The 21,610-nt window shown below is 42.6% G+C and overlaps 2 protein-coding genes across 2 annotated transcripts; one reads left to right on the forward strand and one right to left on the reverse strand.

Annotated features, from left to right (window-relative positions):
• The first annotated feature begins 18 nt into the window (after nt 1-18).
• On the forward strand, nt 19-4,933 carry LOC136428766 (isoaspartyl peptidase/L-asparaginase-like). Its single transcript, XM_066418508.1, has 7 exons — nt 19-181; nt 827-908; nt 1,351-1,493; nt 2,083-2,246; nt 2,757-2,875; nt 3,534-3,644; nt 4,210-4,933. The coding sequence occupies exons 1-7, from the start codon at nt 65-67 to the stop codon at nt 4,419-4,421; spliced, it is 948 nt and encodes a 315-aa protein (XP_066274605.1). The 5' UTR covers nt 19-64; the 3' UTR covers nt 4,422-4,933.
• Nucleotides 4,700-19,232, reverse strand: LOC136428765 (B-cell lymphoma 3 protein homolog). Its single transcript, XM_066418507.1, has 7 exons — nt 18,452-19,232; nt 12,294-12,462; nt 8,573-8,681; nt 7,523-7,724; nt 7,073-7,161; nt 6,683-6,928; nt 4,700-6,221 (listed from the first exon to the last, which is right to left on the reverse strand). Exons 1-7 carry the CDS (start codon nt 18,957-18,959, stop codon nt 5,961-5,963), a joined length of 1,584 nt encoding a protein of 527 aa, XP_066274604.1. The 5' UTR covers nt 18,960-19,232; the 3' UTR covers nt 4,700-5,960.
• Between the last annotated feature and the right edge of the window lie 2,378 nt (nt 19,233-21,610).

Genomic DNA, 21,610 nt, shown 5'->3' on the forward strand with positions numbered 1-21,610 from the left:
GGAAAAACTAGCGGAAAGGCAGTCAAAAGAGTTCAGATAGCAGACGACAAAGAGAGCCTGCAGCATGGCGGCGATGAAGACTCCGACTATCGTGGTGCACGGTGGAGCCTGGAGCATTCCAGACGAAATCGCCGAGGCTAGCCAAGCTGGGGTGAAGGCTGCGGCAGAGGCAGGGTACAAGGTGGGCCTACATTTTACAGGGATCCCTTTGAAAGGGCTTCAATGGCAGACCAACACAACACAACAGTACAAGGGACATGCATGGCCGGTGATCGCCGGCGCTAGTGTACTGCAAAATACTTGTGCCCTGCACACTGTAACGAGCAAAACAGAATGACTCATTTATTGTGCTGATGTATCTTTGATGCGATGATATTTCCAATGTAGCATGCGAGCCATGTGAAATACTGTCAACCCGGAAATGATAACTGTATTTGCGAACAGCTGGTGATTTGTGTACTGTGAACTTTCTCTGACCTTTGGCCCTACTAATCGTCTCGCCTCTGGTCTCTCCCTCCGACTCTCGCAAACAGCGTAATTTTCCAATATTTTGCACAAGTCTCCCTGATTAGGACACTCGTGCCCGGCCCTGTCGACGAGAACAGCAGATACGTCCGTGCGACCCTGTGGCTAAAAATAGATTTGTCTCACAGTGCATGGGCCGATTGCATTGGTCTGTGTAGTTACTGTAATCAAGGACAATGTCCTTGCTGTAATGTAATATTCACGCAAAGTCCAGGGAGAATACTCAACTCTATCTGTTCATTAGGGGCTCCCTTTGCTTGTAGACTGCCTCACTGTTGTCTGATCTCATTTTAACGCACAGGTGCTAACGTCAGGCGGCAGTGCGCTGGACGCTGTGGAGACCGCTGTGCGGATCATGGAAGATGACGTCGTGTTTGACGCCGGTAGGTGGCGCTGTTGAACTGTCTGTGAACTTCATCTTCATCATCTGGTCGTGACATACTACAGTCTCACAGGTCTTCATGACCCTTCTCCTCCATCCCTCCCTATCCTCCATTGTACTGGGCTTCAGTACTGCCTAGTTGCTTAGTGTTTGAGACACAATCTTGGAATTCTGCCAGATGTTTTTTTTTTGTTAATTGCTCGGTCAATTTAACTTAATCAGCGATCTTACTAGTACCATCATCCATAGAAGTCATGATTGGAAAAAAAATGCAGTATGCCACCTTAGAGTGTGATGGCCTTCAGCAGAATGGTGTAAAATGTGGTACAAAAGATTCACACACCTGGTGATAGAATCATGGAATTACATTGATCATTTTATCTTTAAAAAATAATTTAAAAAAATAATAAAAATCCTTTATCTACTTTACATTGCCTTTACAGGAACCGGCTCTGTGTTAAACAGTGCAGGAGATGTAGAGATGGACGCCATCATCATGGACGGGCAGAGCCTGAGGGCGGGGTCGGTAGCCTGTGTCCAGAACATCGCCCATCCGGTCAGCCTGGCCAGACAGGTCATGGAGAAGGTCAGTATTGCATGGGACATCAGTGGATTTCTCTGACCTTGAGGACAGCTTTTACTGCACGAAATTCTATCTTTAAGCGTACCTTAAAGCATATGTAGAGATAGCATCTATTCTTACCTTATGAATAAACGCTATCTTTATATAAGGTGTGCTTAAAGATAAAATTTTGTTTCGTATACACACATGTACTGTATATCTTGAAATACTTGCAGTGGTTTTATTTTCGGAGTTTTCCCAGTGCCTCGAAATCGTAATATGGCAAATACATGTTTTTGTGCTACAGTCTTGTTTTGACCGCAACCTTATAACACAGCGAAAAACTCCTTTCCACTCCTACCACAACATTAAGTCCCTGCAAAAACAAATCAATTAACCATGCTATTTTCAAGATGTCTTATTCTTATAGCATTGAAAGGACTTATTTTCTGTTTTTAATCTTGCACAGCTGTACTAGAAACTTGATGGATTCTAAGATGTTCTCTATCACTTCCTTATGTTATTTTTCATAGATAGAAACACTAAGATAAGATATGCAGGTACTGATTGTAATTGGTACATCTACTGATGACATCCACTGATTTTGGAACAGACGGACCATACCATGATTGTTGGGGAGGGAGCTAACCTGTTTGCAAAGGAGCTGGGCATACCCCAAGTGCCTACAGACCAGCTAGTGACGGACATCGCCAGGCAACAGTGGGAGGAGTACAACAAGTACAAGAGAGCAGTCAACGAACTCTTCGACTCACAGCTGTAAGTGTGAAACCAAGTAACGTTGCATCACATTGGCAGGGGAAATGTAGATGTAGTGCATGATACACAGTGGTATTAAAGCAATTCTAGTCATGGACTTATGTCTGGAATGTGTTGTATTGAAACTTTCAGAAAACTTTGCAACTAGAAAGTTTGTAACATTTCAATAAAGGAATGAGATTATGGTAGATAGTCCTTAGAGGTAATATGACATTAGAGTGCTTTGCCACAGTAAGAGAGCTTTTTCTGCAATCTATAACAAAACAGATAATCATAAAGCACAGTTTGTTGTAAACCAAATTGCAATAATGCCATCTTACATACAAACCATTTAGGAAGGTCATTTTAGGATGCAGTAAAGGTATTGTGAGCCGATGACTCAAAACTGGTCATACGAACAATTCAAGTTCTGAGGCTAACGTTACATTTGTTGTGTAAGACTTCATCATATCCTTCTCTAGCAGAGTACCGCTGTTCACAATTTCATAGCTAACTCTGTCTGGTCCCCAGTGGACATGACACTGTTGGAGCGGTGGCGGTGGACTCAGAGGGAAATGTTGCCTGTGCCACCTCGACTGGCGGGATTACTGCAAAGAGGGTCGGACGTGTCGGGGACTCCCCTGTTATAGGTGAGACCATATGATCAACACATCACTTCTGCCTTTGGTCAACATCTCAGACCTACAATACTGTTTTTACATTTTACTTCCTCCAACCTGACTACATATCTAGCATGCCCTCTTACTACAAAACTGAGTCTGATCTGGACTTCTTTCACTTCTGAAGTTCAAAAGTTTGGCTTCCTAAATAAAATGTTCATTTGTTAAGAATAATTCACAGATGGAAACAGGCTACCAGTCAGTTTTTATGACTTTTGATATGTCTTGGGTCAGTCTTGTGGGAAAAAACACAATTTGCAAATTTAAGTATGGAACAAATCGAACGGACATAATTACACTATTCAAATCCGAATGTTCTTTAAGAAAAATATGATTGTATGTATATATCAACATTGTTGACAGTTACTGCTATTACCATGTATTTTTTGTACAGAATGACAATAAAGTTTTATTTAAAAAAAAAAAAAAAATGTCTTGGGTCAGTCAGTTGTTGCTGAGTTTTTCTTAACGTTATATTTTTTATCGTCTTCAACCAATGTTTAGGATATCATAGTTGGGATTTTCCCACTCACTTCACTTATGTGTACTGAGTATATTTCATTGGAAAAGATTTGAAGTTTAGTTTTTATTGTGCATGTAAATTTAATGAATACATGCTTCTGTTCAGGTTGTGGAGCCTATGCAGACAATGAGTCAGCGGCAGTGTCTTGTACAGGGCACGGGGAGGCGATAATGAGCGTCACGCTGGCCAGAACCGTCACCGTCAACATGGAGCAAGGTACAGATGGACTGTTCTATGACACCCTCTTTCCACTGATGTGGCAACCATTGCATGAGCAACCAAAACTTTCGTAATTCAAATGACTTTCATTAAGAAAGGAGTGTTGTCTATCAAATCACACTTTTATATCATAGATCATATTTGATTTCTGAAGTCATATGTAAAATCCAATTTCGCCATTTAACAGTCCCCATCCACTGGAAAGAGTGCTCAGTGCCTAAGATGTTTTGAATGAAGAGGCTTTTATATCATGTATCATGTAGAACACTGTCATAATACTGTACTACTTTGGCATCACTAGTAAATTGCATTATACAGTGGTTGCACAGAAAATTGCTTGTACCAATGTTTACCCTTTATTTGCAACAGAAGTATTGCCTAATTTGCATGTGTTGACATTGTGGTCCATTACTTTATGGACTATACATGTAAGAATGACTTAGCTAATTTAGAATTTCATTCAGGATTTCAGTTTTTGGTTCTCATGATATATTCCTTTCCCTTCAACACTTCAATCCATGCCACGTCTATTAAACTAGTCTTACCTTTGAACCCACCACAGGCGCCAGTGCACAAGCAGCAGCCGACAAGAGCATCGCGTACATGAAGAATCGTGTGGACGGTACGGGGGGAGTCATCGTTGTGAGCAGGGAGGGACAGACGGGAGTCAGCTTTAACACCAGGAGGATGCCGTGGGCGGTTGTGAGAGACGGGACGATACGATTCGGAATGAACCCAGGAGAGAACTTTCAAAAGGATTGTCCAAAAGACTAATCAATAATTGTGTATCCTGCTAACATGTAGTTACCACTTTTTAGCAATTGTGCCTATGCTGATCCTTTGTTTTAAATCACATTATGAAAGTCTGAGTTTTTGATCGTGTTGTCTTATGTTCTGATGATGTACAATCATGCTATACTTATACCATAGCGTAGCCATATTGCACCATCGACTACTAAAAAGGCACTACACTTTATCTTAAGCATTATGCTTCGAGATCCTCAGAAGAAGAAGAAAGGATAGCAAAGAAGAATGAAATGAAAAGAATAATCTTTGATTGGATACAATGCATGAATCTATGTAATAATTCCTCAGGTTGCTTGTATAGGCAGAATTTCAATCAAGTTCATTCAATCGTTCATATGGGATGTATAATTGCACTTCATATGATAATAATATGATTTTGTACTTCTCTACCTCAATAGGTAAACCATCTTCTTTCACAAGTAAGAACGACAATGACAATAATTTTTTATCATGACAAATAAATTTGTATTATATCATCATCAGTCTTACCACTTGAAGTGAAAACATTTCTTCAATTATTTACAGCTATGGAATCAACATAAAAAATGTACACATTTCCACCAAAACATGTTCAGTTACCAGGCACTTGGTTTGGTGCATAGCAAAATGGAAGTGTATAATTCCTCACTTGCTCAAAGTAGGCAATAGGTTACCTCATACGTGTATACAAATTCTGATACAATAACTTTCAGTTCTTTAGTTGAACTCCTACTTTATTGATCTAATTTTTCCAAACTGTACCTCCCCCTCATTTCGCACAAATGATTTTTGAACATTGTTTTTGTACTTCTATTTTTCACACATCTACTTGAAGCTTGCAAAAATGATTTAAACACTAGTGGTTAAATATCCTTTTGAGAAATTCAAACACGTTTAAAGTGGCAAGGTTCTACCCAAGACGTTTCGACTTCTACTTGAAGGCATACTATGTTGTTGATAACTGAAAACATAGAGGAACTATATAAATAGATTGCAGGAAGATGCCCACAAGTCTAGACTTCGTAACCTTACGGTAACGTTATGTTCTTTCCCCTTTTTCCTTCCTCTTTCAATACTGCCTTAGATTGTTATCAGCTTCGTTGGATAGTCTTTTAGGCATAGATATTTTACAGTTGTGAGACTATAGGTAGGTTCAGACATGCAAGGAATTTCATGAATTCATGAATGAAAAATATGAAGAAAACGTATTTTGTGGGTTCTTGTAGACCGTACCAACTCAAGGAGGTTTGGCATTAGCACTCAGGACAGTACTACTGTGACTGTTGTCCCAACAAGTGATTCAGAACTGTTCCTTGCTTCAAGTTTTCTTTTTGTCTTAAACCCAAAGTGTAACATCCTGTGTGAAACACCATTTTAAGCAGCGATATGGCAAGCTTTCACATCAAATATTTTAACAATCTGGAAAAACATGTTTTGTATGTATGTTTTAACAATGCAGGGGGCTGTTTAATGATACGGTTACCTCTATTTCAATATTGCATATAGATATAGATATTGCATAGTATGCTATGTTGGGCCCTCGGAAGCACTACTAGCTGCAGGCGATTGTTCCGACATCTTTGGCGTCCCTTCACGAGACTGACTGTCTGTGGATGACTGAGGACTGTTCTGTGCGCTCGGACTGTCCTTCAACTGCGCCACCTTGCGGAGAACAGGTAGCTTGATGCCCGCGAGTTTGAAGGCGGTGATTGGTAAGGTCTGAGTTGGAGCTTTGGTTGTTGATGACGTTGCTGCAGGTTTGAATCTGCCCCTCAGCATCTGGCTTATCTGTGTGTGTATCAAAACAAACAGAAATATTCAATCATTTCATTTTAAAAGTTTCCTTTGAAATACGCCACATATACGGGGTGTAGTGTTTCTTGTCAACCCCCACAAGATGTTTAACTTACTGGGGAACTCTAGTGCAGAACTTAGACAATAGACCGTTCTTGACTGTCCATCACAATTAGCAGTTACCAATAAGAGAATGGCAACTAGCACTTCATCCAATGAGAGAGTGACTACATGGCCGTCAAATATGTATGTCTTTATGTTTTTATTTGGGATTTCTATGTTTTGAAGAAGATCGTTCTTTTCTCGCAATTTTCCAGTTCATTCTTTTCATTATTTCTGACCAAGGAGGCCTGACACACTGATATTAGGCATAAGACTAACAGAAAACGGATCTATACAATCGTTCTAAAACTTAAATCAGCGAAGAACCATTTCCTCCTGATCGTTTTCCTTACCGCTTTGCTGTTTACCACCGCCAGTGGCGTGTCGTTGTGACAGTTCTTGACGCCGATGTCTGCTCCGTGTTTGATCAGCATCTTCACCATGCCCTGCTGACCGCGTCCGCTGGCGGTGTGGAGTGGGGTGTTCCCGGCGTAGCACTGCGAGTTCACCTTAGCCCCGGCCCGGAGGAGGTACTCTACTATGTCCTCTTGGTTCCCCTCCACGGCGTAGAACAGGGCGGTCCGGCCGCTCTTACCGTCCTGATGGGGACAAAAATTACATTTATAGATATACGTTTTCTCCTCAGAATTATGCAAATCAAGCCAATGTATTGAACTGTACATAGAATCTATATAATCTATTTTTGCTATCAGAAACCAATATATAGATAGAATGATAGTCACCGTTGCTTCCACATCTGCCCCGCTCTCGACAAGGAATGTGACGACATCTTTGTTCCCAGTGTTCACTGCGATGTGCAACGGCGTCAAACCTATAGTAGAGGAACGTGGAGAAATAAAATCCATTTGTCGTCATTTCTGCAAACGTTTGGATAAACGCGTAATTTCTCCAAAAAAGTAATGAATATCGAGAAAAGCACTAGTTCAAGATCTCGTACCTCCGTGAAATATTTTGTTTTTGTTAAGTTTGATTTACAAATCTAAACATTTAAGTTCACTTCCTGCCAGCCTGCCAAAGAAATTTGGAGGCTGGTCAGCTCAACCTTCGCATCATGCCAGTCCCCAGATACAACTCAGCCTCGGAACAAACTTGGACCCGGACCAGCCGGAACAGTTTTAAACACCAAGACAAACAAACAAACAAACAAACCGACAAACAAAAAGAAAACTGACCCTCATAGTTCCTGATGTCTAGGTCCAGCTGGTGCTTGGTGCAGGTGATCAGGGTGTGCAGACACGTCATACTGGCCCTCTGACAGGCCAGGTGAACCGCCGTCTGACCGTTCCTGTCCTGCAGGTCCGCGCATGCGCCAGCGAGCACCAGCATGCGAACTATCGGCCATTGACTTGTGATGACAGCCAAATGTAAGGGCGCCTGGAAGCAAATTTTGTAACGACATATTAAGTATTTACAAGTTAACGCTAGAATACAACGTTTTGAACTTACTATTAAGGCCTAGTGTGTGCAGACCTTTTGTATCAAATTTAGAATGAACGAGTGGCTAGGCATTGCGGACATGAAATCGAGAAGATACGGGTTCCTCGATTCCTAGCATTTCCGCCTAGACGTTGTGCCCTTCAGAAAACCACTTAACACGACTTTCCTCACTCCGCCCAGGTGTCAAATGGATACCTGACTTGCACTTGGGTTAGGGAGGTAAAAGGTGGACTACCCTTACCCTTTCGTAACCAAAAATATCGGCTACTCGTGCTTTTTTGAGTTCTTATGATGTCAGCAAAACGTTTTCCTAAAGTATACCTTTAAGCTAGTCAAGATTTAGTTGCTACTTCAGAATCGCGGTACATATTTGACTCAACTTGTTCCTTTCATAGTAAACTTAGCTTCCGTAATATGAACTAATCAAATTCTGTTACTATTCCTGTCGTAAAGCCGGCGTCACAATTCATGCGAGCGTCGGCCGACTTTGTAGATCTCCCGAAGCTCGCCGAATGTCAAAATCGCCCGAGCGTCGACCGGATTTTCCAATAAAAATCTCGGGTGACGTCCGTCGAACACTAAAAACAACAAATCCCCCATGAGATGGTACCATATCTTGGACATGGACGAAGTCTTGATCGACTAACCTGGTAAAAGGCCAATATTTGGATCAACTTTGATTTCTAAAAATCGCCCGATGCCCGCGTAATCGACAGGACGTCGGCCGTACTTCGGGGGCTTAAGGAATGTCTGGGTCTTGTAAGATTTGGATTTCTCAGTCTGACCTGTCTAAGATGGTTGTAGGTGTCCACACTCTTGTTCCCGAGACTCAACAGCGTCAGGAGCCGTTCTATTAGAGGAATGTTTCCCTGAACAACAGCGATGTGTAGAGGCCTATAGAAACACAGGTGTAAGAAAAATATCACATTTAATGCTTCATCTACACATTTTCTACACACAATTGACACCAAGTCCGTACTGAACCATTACCTAAGTTAATGTTATTTTTTTTCAAACATAATTCCTGACTTCCTCCTTCCTACCCTTTTCCGCTTAGAAATACGACATTCCATGCCCACTGTGACCTTCTCTATGTGTTTATGTTTTGGGTACGTTCCCCAAACATTGTTTGGATCGGATGATAATTTAGTTCCTGCTTGGGTGCCACCGGCAGTTTTCAGCCCCTGTCATACATAGCCGACCATGGGCTCCCGACCTTCTCTGGATCATAGTTGGTAGTTTGTCGCGTTCGTGAGCAAGGTCATTTGCGGTTGGGGGTTGATCGGCGAGGTTAACTGCTGGTCTTTAGAAGTCGTCTTTTTTTACAAATCAAACTCAGGAAAGTCATATCATTCTTAGACGTACGCAATCATAGGAGCGAACTGCAGCTAGAACAGGACGGATTCCAGGCTACCCCTAACCCAGTGCTGACCTTGGTTGAGTAATGGTCGGAAGTAAAGTTGTGGGGAGGTCCTGAATGTGTGACAGGGTCTTTATAAAAATATAACCCTGACGCGGCTAGTGTCTTCTATCATTGTCCACACCACACGTCAGTATTATTGGAATCATGCTATCTATCACTGCTAGGAGGTGGTGGGCCGTTTTATCGGTATCAAAAAGGTAGTTAAAACCATTCATATCTACAGTACAGTGTTCGTTCCTAATATTAATTGGCCGTTTTACCCTGGCCTCAGGCCAAAAACTTGCTCATAACCTAGTAGATGTTGGGGATGGCAAGGGAAACGTAGGGTAAACGGGTGAGCTACCTAGAAAACTGAACAATCAACAACGATTTTCCCACCCAAAATCAACTTGGGGATTACATGCAATTGCTAGCCAGAGCAAACTATGTCGAAGGTCGTGGATTAGAAGGTCGACGTCTGTCAAATTGTTTCCTTCTCAACCATATATCAGAAGCGAACAATGCAGATTTTGCGGTCGGGGTTTTCCGCTACGCGGAAACAGTACCTGCCGAGACGTTGCGTCATTCTGTTACAAAACACCTGAGAGAACAGATTCCGAGGAAGATATCCGTTTTTTCTTACAACGGGAAATTATTAGATGTAAATGACAATAGTGATCCGTACCCCGGCTGGACTTTTGTGACTTTTTCGGAATGACCTGTGTATATGTGTGTGTGTGTGTGTGTGTGTGTGTGTGTGTGTGTGTGTGTGTGTGTGTGTGTGTGTGTGTGTGTGTGTGTGTGTGTGTGTGTGTGTGTGCATGTGTGTGGTGTGGTGTGGTGTGTGTGTGCATGTGTGTTTGTGTACGTGTGTGTGTGTGTGTGTGTGTGTGTGTGTGCTATACTGTACCCGATTTGTCAAATTAATGGTAATATGTATTTCTGCCATCTCTGTTTCATTGACCACTACGTTTCCTTTTTAAAACTCACTACACTGTGATGCAAACATACATAAACACTTTATTGGGACATGGTTTTATATAATAAGTGTCCAGTCTTTTAATGAGAGTCTTTAGCGGTGACACATCAATTATCAAGAGTCTGACTTTCGCTTGATATGAGCGTGTGTGTGTGTGAGTGTGTGTATGTGGGAGAGAGAGAGAAAGAGAGAGAACGAGAGAGAGAGCGCGCGCGTGTGTGTATGTGTGTGTGTACGTGAGAGATAGAGCGTGCGTGTGTGTGTGTGTGTGTGCGTGCTGTGAGACAACTATTCCTTGAACTATTTCCGTCTTGCAATTTAGCTCGGTTCACTTGAATTGCGCTCGTGTTATGACTACCTACCCGAATAGCCACGTAAAGAATGCAGGACAAAAGCACCTACACCTTTCCCACTAATTAGAGCATCGCAGGCGGTAAATACTGACTTGACATGTCATGTGATGATGGCATGATGTTCGTACACGTTCTTTCATGACTCACTCGCTGTTGATAGTCACAAGACGAGCCCGTTCGACTGTTCATACATAATCACACTAGAGGGCTGTGATAGTCAATGCTTCCGCGTGATGACCAACGTTGAACCGGTGCAGTGATCGACGTGCTCAAAGTCACACATACTAGTAGATGTTTCCGTGGGAAGTTATATCCATTTCACCACGAAAGCACCACTATTTTCTATCTTTTATGCTGGGAACAGATGGCTAACACGTACATGTAGTTCAAGAGACAAGTTTCAAGAATGGATCTAAAATGGCAGTGATGGTGGAAAATATCTGTTAGTCACATTTCGGGTTCTGATAACCAGAGGCCCAATAGTTCATGGTCTTGTCTATTGAAATAACCAGGTGTGAAAGTGCTTCTTCTTTACTTGAGTGCCTTGTCTAGGCTTTTGTTAGCGAGATAAAGTATGTTAGACACGATTCACAAAAAAGATATAGGAGGAAGGCGACGGGGACATCCTGTTTTGGAGGGGGCACTTATTATCGCGTGAAGCCTTCCTATATACATGTACATGTACATGTGACCCCGACAATTATCTGGGCAATCCAAAATTGTTGCTAAGTGTTCTGTCACCTAATTAACCTACATTCACGGAAATAACTGGGAAAGCTTTCACCTACGTATACGATACGAGTCATTATGGCCATTCCGTCTGTAATGTGATGTACGTCATTTGTAGTTTCATGACTGTGACATGACGTATGGAGATTCCATTTGAACTGCATCGAATCTATGATCGCGCTTGTCAATGGTTTGTCACATATCTTTAATAAGACATATAAACAGACAGTGTTGCCGTTTTTTGCTGGTTCTTGACGATCTTAGGCCGCTGTGCTTTCTTTTTTTGAGGGGTAGCCTATTGAAGCTGCATTTAACACTCCTTACATTAGATTTATTCTGCATATATCAAATATAGCACATGATTTAGATCGAGATGTAAGCGTTCCATACATATATTGACCTGGGTTTCTGGTGCTAACATTCTATAATTCATTTTCATTTCTGCTTTCCTAACCTTTCTAAAACATTGCAAAGGCTCTTTTATTTTCCACATTGAACATATGCATACATCCACTGAGTCCACCGTGCCTTTTGGCACGACACATGTCTCTTCACATAGACCTTTGTAAAATGAGTAAGGACATTTTACTCATCGGGACATGAATAGACAATTCTGACAATAGCTCTAGGCAGGCCCGAAGTCATGCTGATTTTCATCATCGATTAGCAACGAATTATCAGGAACAACAGATGATCAAATATCTTGCCAGAACTCGTGCAAAGAGTGATTAATGAGCGTTCCACGTGACAAACCACGTGCAGATTGAATTACAGAAAATAGCATTTTGGGAAGTTCCTTTCACTTTGGATATAGCAGAATCACATCTTAGGCGACCCTACATTTAATGATACAGCACAATAAACTTTACAAAGAAGCAAGAGCTAAACAAGTGACATAACAGGAACGAAGAAAACGTTCAATCAATCATGCGAGCTGATGAGGTAGACCTACGATTACAAGTACAGATTTACATTTTCCTAGAAAAGTATATAGATATAGATCGTACGTAAATATAGATGGTTGAGTGAATAAAAAGACTTACGTGTCGCCGTCCTCGTCCTGCCATGACGCCATCTGTATCTCGGCCCCGGAGACGACGCCCACCCGGGGATCCACCACCGTCGGGCCGGGGAACGGCACGGGGGCGGCGCGCACGGGGCCGTACGTCGGCGTGGGGACGGCCGGCAGCCCCGGGACCGACGTCGAGGCACCTGCAGGGTAGAAAGTCGTCCATGGTACGTAGAAGTAAGGATGGTGCATTGAGTACGCTTTTTGGAACAATACATCGTAAGGCGACCTATTGGTCTCTCCGGACTCGGTCGAAGGCACCCAGGGTACGGTGAAGTAAGACATGGCGTTTGTCCCACACATACAGTAAGGTCCCACAAATAGACAGAACTTGAGTGACACCATGCGTTTTAAGCGGCCGTCACGTGTTTCAAGAAATTCGGCAATATCACTATGAGCAGGTGTAGCAGAGGGGTTTCCCCAACAGCCGGTTTTACCCGGACTTCTCAAACCCGGAAGTTACTGAAGTTACTAATCCACCAAGCAGATTTAGGATACGGCGTATGTAGACAGTGTTTTGTGGCGTTTTATAGCTGTTCAAGAGATAAAACGAAGACTAGAGAGATGCAAAATACGCCAGAAAAACACGCGCAAGACAAGCCGGTCCTTACATCTGCTTGGAGATTAGAGCAGCCACCAGGCATACACTTGAGACCGTTTGTGACATGACCTGACCGACGGAAGGGTGACTCAGAATAAGTCCGCTGCTTACTCTGATAGAGAACAGTATAATCGTCATACACGAGTTTCTCCTTTCTGTAATACTGGAGAGTGTTCTGTAAGTCGGTATCGGTATTTTATGCTTTACATATACCCCCCCCCCTTCTTTCGTTCATCCAAGGAGGTAATAACCTCCTTGTTAACAATATATGTACAGACATATCATCTCCCAATTCTTTCTTCGGCATGATATTAAAAAGAGTGTGAATTTATATGATTCATCACAAATGTGTCGATCCTAACCTTATTTATAAAAAGTAACACTGTTTCCTTTAAACTGCATATCAGGATTATCTATGGCACTTCTGAAATATGAAGGACTAAAAAAAGGCCAAAGACTTCTTTGATCACATACTTGACACAGTCGGTTACAGTATAGTCATTGAAAATGATTCGGTCCGGGGTTTCCCCATACCAAAGGAAACGCAGGAATGCAGGAACTGCTTTTCCCCCAATAAAACACAAAATGAACTAACCCCACTCGACTCTTGTTTACTGACATCACTGAAGGACGTTCAATGCACAAAGAGAGATGTCAGGGGGGACCACTGAGTGCGCAAATGTTGTTGCAAGCCTGCCAGTTGTTTTCTTTTGTCTGCTGCCATTTCCTTGTCTACTCTTGATTAAGAGTGTTGACTTCACTGAAACCTTCTTATGTTATCCTTTTCTCCTCATCCTAAACATCTGTTCCCCGAAATCCCTTGCCTAGTGTAAAGTCCCCAATGTTTCTTTTTTGTCACAAGTGCATCCCATTGGTTTGAGTAGCAACGCCTCCTACCTATTCCAATGCGAAGTGCAGTTGTTATGGTTATTTCCTCAATGTACCTGTTGACAAATCCATAACATATGGAACTGCAACTTTGTGATGAGGCAATTGCAAGTATGTGTATTGGGGAAAATCTCATCTCGCGGTGCATCGAAATACATGTATCAATCAGTTTTCACTAGTCTGTCAAGATTACTCGCATCTCCGCTCGGACTGTTACAATTAAGACACCGAGTGTACGGCATGACAAATTCGTGGTATAGACTTAATCTTTACTCTTATGGCTCATACATGTACATGATGCCCTACAAGACAAATTACGAAGTTATATGCTATCAGTCAATAACGTTCTACGCATACGCCCCGGTCCCAGGGCAAGTGAATTCTACTAATTAAGGGCCAGCGGCTATGACTCATGTCAGACATATGATATACCGAGACGAGGTTAAACTACACTGCGGCTGACCGTTATGTCCAACGTACTATAATACTGAGAACTAACAAGTTCTGTGATCTAATTGAAATGACTAACTCTTTAACACTTGCACGTACACGTGGCCCGCAGCAGGCCGTTATAAAAAAATGAAGACCAGTCGTTCATTGACCCGCCGGTCCCGCCTGGCCCCGGTCATTTCCTGGTGTGGTTCTCGGAAGGACTCGTGACAAGGAAACCAGAGGGGGGCGGGGCTAACTCCGAACGTGGACAATATCTGCGGTACCTCTGTGGTCAGGATTCTCGGAATAGGAAACTATCATTGACATGTGCTTGGTACGGGCTGACATAGCTCCTTTTCAACTGTAAGGCCCTGTAACTGAGCGTTTTGTATTTGCTACAACAGACAGGCAACAGACGTCCAGTTTGAAACGTCCCATGTAGCGCTATAGCTGGTGTGCGTCGGTCAAAATGTACTCGGAACTTCAGAGTCGACAATTAGGTGTCAAGCTGGTCAACTGGTCAAAAAGGAGTATTTACAATACTTTATGGATCTATATCTTAAGTAGCTTTGAATCTCATTGATTTTTTTCAGATGTTTATTTTTTAAATTCCTGTAAAGCGTTCATTCAAATTGATTTCAACCCTATTATACTTTCGGACTGTACCTTGTCGTAGCACTATAGCCAGAACGTGGAAAACCTTACCACAAAACAACACACGCTCTAAAAATACAGAACAATCATGGCGCTGGGTACGCACGCGCTTAAAAGCTTGCCAGGTGAGAGACCCGACCCCTTTCCTTTGTTTATTCAGTAACGCCTGCACGGTGTTTACCCGAGGTGCGCGGTCACCTGATACCCGGGTGTGTACAACCAGGTGTTTCCCCCATTGGTTGACCATTGAAAGCGGTGAAACCCCATTTCAAGCTGCCCTGGCCGCGGTTGGGTCAATTTTCTCGGTGCCTCACTTCGTCAAACAGTGGGTAATGTCTGTTTCTATCCTAAACACCTGCTAAAGGAAATACACACGTATATCTAAAATAAAGGTCTGTTTTCTATCTGTACAGCTCAGAAAACAAACAGGACAAGTACTTTGTACTGACGTTACATGGCACAAAATAAGACACTTCAAAAGCTGGCTGCGTCATTATTATCATTATAATTATCATTATTTTTTTCGCCGGCGTACATACTGATTTTGAGCACGTTGTTTTGACACACTGGCTAGTTTCGGGCACACTCGGACTACGGCAATCATGTATTTATCATACTGACATACAGCTACAGAATACTTTAAATAAGTATCGAAACTTATGGTATAGCATACATCTGCGCTGCTAGTTTCACATCATGACCAAACATGGTGCCAAGCGAAACTAAAAATCAATTCTTGGCAGGCCTTCTGAGAAGGCACTGGCTGGTATACATTGTGTAATAAGGTTTCGTTGCTGACTGCCCATTCACTCAAAGTAATAAACTGTATACATACATTTAAAAACGATCGGTGTATTATGTGTTACGATCGACGACGTGTACTAATAAAGTTCGACTTAGTATTGATGAATATTATATTGAATAATCAGATACGAGATACAGACTATCACATCAACAATCATTCCCACATGCATCATATTTCACAAGAAGTTTCGTCACAAACTTTTGCCAATTCCCCTTTAACTCACAGTGACCCACACAACGCACTGTGTCACAGTTTTCTAAGTAAAAAAAAAGGTACGGTTTGTCCAACCATCATCGCAGGCCTTATATAGCTTTGTGTACTAAAACACCGGATGGAAATATTGTCTTATGGGTCTTACAGAGTTCAAAGGCGTATCGACCCGGGCGCCATGACTCAGTCGCATCGGCATGCAGATGTACGTCATGTACGCTTGGCTACCGAAATTTGAACTATCAAGGCGTATTTGTCTTAGAGACCGAGCAACCGTCAAATAAGGCATGCGAAATGCTATGCTTGAGTTCGTACTGAAATTCAATGCCACCTTTTCCTGTTTTTACCACGCTGAGATCGTATTGATTTTATTTAAACAAGTTGTCAGGTAGGCGTTACAATAGATTGCATTATGCAGTAACCATTTTGGTGAATCAGAACTTCAGAGGTCATCAGTTGAAGAAGATATTAGTACTACAAACGTTGGTAAACTGCTTTAATATACACCTAGCTACCTTTAGCAGCATATGATTATGACTACCTGACGTTCAAGTGTACCGCGTAACGCTGCTTAGACCCCGTTCACACTCATTTTTTTCAATCGCGATTGAAGTATAATCGCGATTGTTCGATCCGATCGCGATTGAACGCAAAGAAACTTTTGCGTTCACACTGCTTTTCGCCAAGTGGATTAAAGTACGCCGTGATCCGACCGCGATTGAAGCACGAGGTCAAAGGTTCGGCGTCGCTTGCTACAAAATGGCGGGAGTCCCCCAACTCTTGATGATTTTGTATCTCTGGAGAATGTTCTGTAGCCGTGGAAGGGAACGCAATCGGCGGGCTATGATCGCCAGAAGGCGTGAACGACGAAGGCTTTTGTATATTGGCCTTGCTGTAGTACGGGCAATGAACGCGACAAGTGCTGTAGACAGGACAATCTGGGAGCGTGAATGAAGCGACGATTGGTGGGAAAACATTGTACTTGGTACATTACTTATGTGATAAGTTGCGACCCTAGCCTTGAACCGGCCGAAATCCCCGCGGATCGCGATGGAATGAATCGTAGTTGCGTTCACACTCAAAATTTGATAGGATTGGATTGGATCCGATCGCGATTAATCCAATCAAACTACCTCCGGAGGTAGTTACAATCCAATCGCGATTGGATCGTTTTGGATCGTTCCAATCGCGATTGGGAGCGTTCACACTGAAAAAATCAATCGCGATCGGATCGATTCAATCGCGATTATACTTCAATCGCGATTGAAAAAAATGAGTGTGAACGGGGTCTTAGTATTGGTACATCAACCTTTGGACCATGACAGATCGGAGATACATGAGAAACCAATTCTTATGGGTATCGAGTTATGCTTTTATCATATAATATTATATCATATCCGATATCATATCATATATTCTCAGTATCGGTAACCGTCGACACGTAGTGAACTAATGAGACCTGTGCGTCTAGGGGTTTCAAACACGTTATAAGTGATGAGGCGGGTTGTCAACAACATAGCATTTTCGTCGATCTGAATTGCATGTATGTAAATGCGTGTCGAGGGGACCCTTGTAATTTTCCAACACACTCAACAGCACATAATATCCTCTCTAAGCCCTGGTCCTGGTACAAACCCATTGGAGAGAAGAAAAAAATCCATTATAATTGTGAGTGACAAGTTCGCTCTACACGCCCCAGCTGGACTAGATTTCGTCCGGGGTTTCCCCTGACGGAACGCCTGGTTTCCATCTGTCCGCGCACTGACTATAGGCATTGGGAGAGCTGGAATTCGAATATGAAAAGTTGCCAGGACCTGCTCGGGTCTTAGGCTTTGGAAAAAAATGTTGTGTGTTCCGGTTAACAGACCGACCCTAGCAAAAACCTACCGACGCTAGCAAAAACCGCTGGGAAGGGACATAGAATTTTCAGTTCAAGTGCTGAAAACGTTGTACTTGTAGAGTCGTTTTCCAAAATATGTTCTCATTTCTGATGCAATAGGAAACGTAATCACATAATCGCATCCACTAAGGTTAGGTCCCAGTTTATGTAGACACTCTGTAGCTGTATCCCCTAACGTTATGATTGAAATATGATGTTGAAAATACCAGTGTCCTGGTTCATTTAGGTTTTACATTGTTAAACTGTTTTTGTTGGATCACTTCAGGCGAAATGTAAAAAAGAAATCCTACCTGCCTAACGATTATTTTCAGGACCGTAATCGAAAACACAACGTTAAGTTTCGTAGGCCTCAAAAACCCTTCAACGTGTCAGCAGTTTTCTAGGTCGTCGACCCCACTATCATTTCCTCAAATCCGGGGACCCTCCATTCAAAATTATCTCACTCAGCATATTCCTGTCGTACTCTTCTGCAAAACTATTGATAATGAAAAGCTGACCATAACCTTGTCGTTACCCACAACAAGATTTGGCATTTGATAGCCAAAACCCGGTGAGAATGCCTCCTGGGACAGGTAAACAACGCAGTACAGGCCTAGGGACGAGTATCATGATTATCATATATATTATAAGTCTTGCTCTTACCTTGACCCTGCTGACAAGGCTGGGGCTGTGTCCTCGGCTCTTGCTTCACCCGTAAGTCCATGGGTTTTTCGTTCAACCTGGCATTACTACTGCCTTCCCCCGAGTTCGTACTTGTGGTGGGACTGGGAGCCGCGGAGCCGTCGTCGTGCTGCACAAAGTTTGTTTTCCTCTTCTTGGGCGGGAGCTTTTCGTTCTCGCTCTGTTCCAGACGCCGTTTGGTCATGTTCAGCGCTTCCGTGTGTCCACTAGGCGCAGTAGGCGCCGCCTGTGGCACTGCTTGTGCCATAACGGCTGGTCTGAGTGCACCATTGCTGTATAACATCGTCACAGGAACCTGTAGGTGGCTCATATGTGTCGGCCTGGGCGCCATAGTTTGGATGATAGGGGGAGGGCCCCCGATACCGACGGTAAAGGGAGGTCCCAAAAATCGTCGGCGGCGCCCGTCCATCATGCTACCGTTGCCATGGTTGGGGTCAGCCAGGTAACACAGGTAAGCCTCGTCGGGCATTCCCGGCAAGTTCCCCCTCCGAGAGTGACTTCGCCAGGTAGTTCCCTCCTACGCAGCACAGGGACAAGAATCACCGCGGAAGGTAGAACAAAGGTGTTCGACACCCAAGACCCAGCCTCCCCGCGCTAGGTGAAACTTTGCATGTCAAACACAACAGGTAGCTCACCGGCGATCACCTGACTCCGCTGACCAATCAGAGAGTTGATTCCCGACAAAAGTGGATTTTTCCGGGGAAGTCCCACACTGTAGCGTTACCAGGTCTTTCCATCAGGCAGCTGGCCTTGGAGAGTGGGCTATTCCAGCCTGGGGGAGTAATTAGGATGGTAATGAAAAGGCGTAACCGCCAAATAAAGTAGTACAGACAACAGCAAGCTGATAAAAATTGTTTTCTGCATAATCACTGGCCCGGGGCCCTATATCCCTGGAATAGCTGGTGAACTCTAGTTACCTTCTGGTTGAACGTTTGGAAGCTATTTATGTATCATGTGGGCGATTGCATAGAAATAAGACTATGCCACTACTTGTGCGATGAGAGGTTATACAAAAAATGATCTATAAAAGGACATGTTTTGAAACCTGTATGCGTTTCCTTATCTAGTGTAAACACCGTTCGACCTATGACCCGTACTCACCTGTTCTAAAAAGATATGTGGGTATATTCAATGCTTGAACCATATTTACAAAAATAGACGGAGTATCTATTATACGCCTTTTATTTCAACAGCATACACACGGATGCGTAGAATTATATTTTAACAAAATTATATAAGCATGTAGTTTCAACCTTTTTTAAAATTTCTCAGCAAATGGAACAACCTGACCATTGACAATATGAATTTGTTTCAGTCAGCCCCATATATTTACACAAGTCGCACTAGTGTTGCTTTCCGACCCCTCTGAGGAAACCCTAAACCTCGTGAGAGTGAGTCATTTCCTTCACCAATGTTGAGCGAAAGTTGAAGGTTAGCCCAATGCCAAGGACCCAAGAAAAAATATCTTGTTGGTGTGTCCTGGTGTAACGCTAGATGGCGCTTTTTGGGCACAAACCTGTTTAACCAATGAGGTTCTATCATATTTCGTGTGCCATACTGCAAAGATGTACAAATGGCTTGAAAACAGTGTTTTAAGGCCTAAATCACAGCTTTTGAGCGGACCTATGTCACAGCGCGCCATGGGAAAAGAACATCAGCTGAAAAAATAATACACATGTATGTTAAGTTTTGATCAAATTGCATATGTGATGGACGAAAAATTGAATGAAGGAATGAGCCACTGTTTAATCAATGTGTCTTCCATTCGTGTTCTTTTAGGAAGGTAGAATAATAGTCTAGGCATAAATTTATTGTCTGGCTCGCCTTATTTTGCTCACAACATCCTGTTGGCGACTTCTTGCTAATCTTCAAACAGATGTGAGGATCTGGCTAATTCTTTGTGTGTTTTTCGCCTTTTCCGCAACATTTTGTACTTTTTGGAGTATATGGTATTTTTTTAAAGTTCACCAAATGTTGCAAAACAAGCGAAAGACACGTACCAAGAAGGGACCGGATCCTTACATCTGCTTGGAGATTAGCTACTTGCTACCTCATTGCAAACATTTTGCTGTTACCAATCAATGGAATGAAATAAATTTTTCAAGGAAACAACGTATCAAATATTAAAGCAATTCGCACCGTGGAACTGAAAGTGCGGATAGATCTCTAAAATAACCGTTGTGTGTTGATCTTGCTCGTTTAGACAGAATGCCTATCTTTGTTGGTTACCATCATTACTTAATACAAGGTCCTTGGTTGTATTAAGCAAGGAGGTTTAATCAAGATACAACAAATCAAGTTGACGGCATGAGTCGACCACAATCAAAGCAAACTGAGCTAGCTCTACTACCCTGTTGTCAGCCTGATCCAGTCTGAAATATTGAATGATGGACAAGTGCCAACAGTAATACCGCAGGTCCTTTGCAAGAGTCTGATTCGGATTTTGGATGAGGTAGGTGTGTTAATATATTTTGCCGCTCATCTTGCATGCTGACATGCAAGTTGTTACAACGGTTATCAAAAATATCCCCAAACTCTGCTTAACACCGACCAGCCGCGGTTTGGGAAGTTTAATAATATGAAAAGCGATGATTTTTTTAATCCCTAGCAGGCTTTCAGGATACGTTATGATACGAGCGCGGTGACTTTTTAGACTGCAAATACCTATAGCAAATACCTGCAATAATGCATTGATTACTTACCTTGACGCCTAGGATAACGGAACGTATCTTAACGTGATGATAAGTGAACAGAAAATTACTAGACACATAACGGATAATACCTACTTAGGATAGTGCGATATATCAAATTAGTATAGTACAGATGACATCTCTCACGGGCAATATTGTACGTACTGCATGTATGGACATGATTCGATGACATTATGTAATCAAATGCTGTGCTAGTTTCACCAATGGTGATGGCTGTTCACGAGGAAGCTACGAAAAAATCCTCACATTGCATGGTGTAACATTATTAAACTTAACTCAGTTCCCACAAATTATCAGATTTACTTTTAAGTGACTATTTTCATGACATAATTCAATGCAGCCGTGATATATTCCCCGACCTCCCCCCGGTCAGACAGTGGTTTGGCCCTTTATCTCCCTGTCGAATGCG

Source organism: Branchiostoma lanceolatum, chromosome 2, assembly GCF_035083965.1.
Source record: "Branchiostoma lanceolatum isolate klBraLanc5 chromosome 2, klBraLanc5.hap2, whole genome shotgun sequence".
NCBI lineage: Eukaryota > Metazoa > Chordata > Leptocardii > Amphioxiformes > Branchiostomatidae > Branchiostoma > Branchiostoma lanceolatum.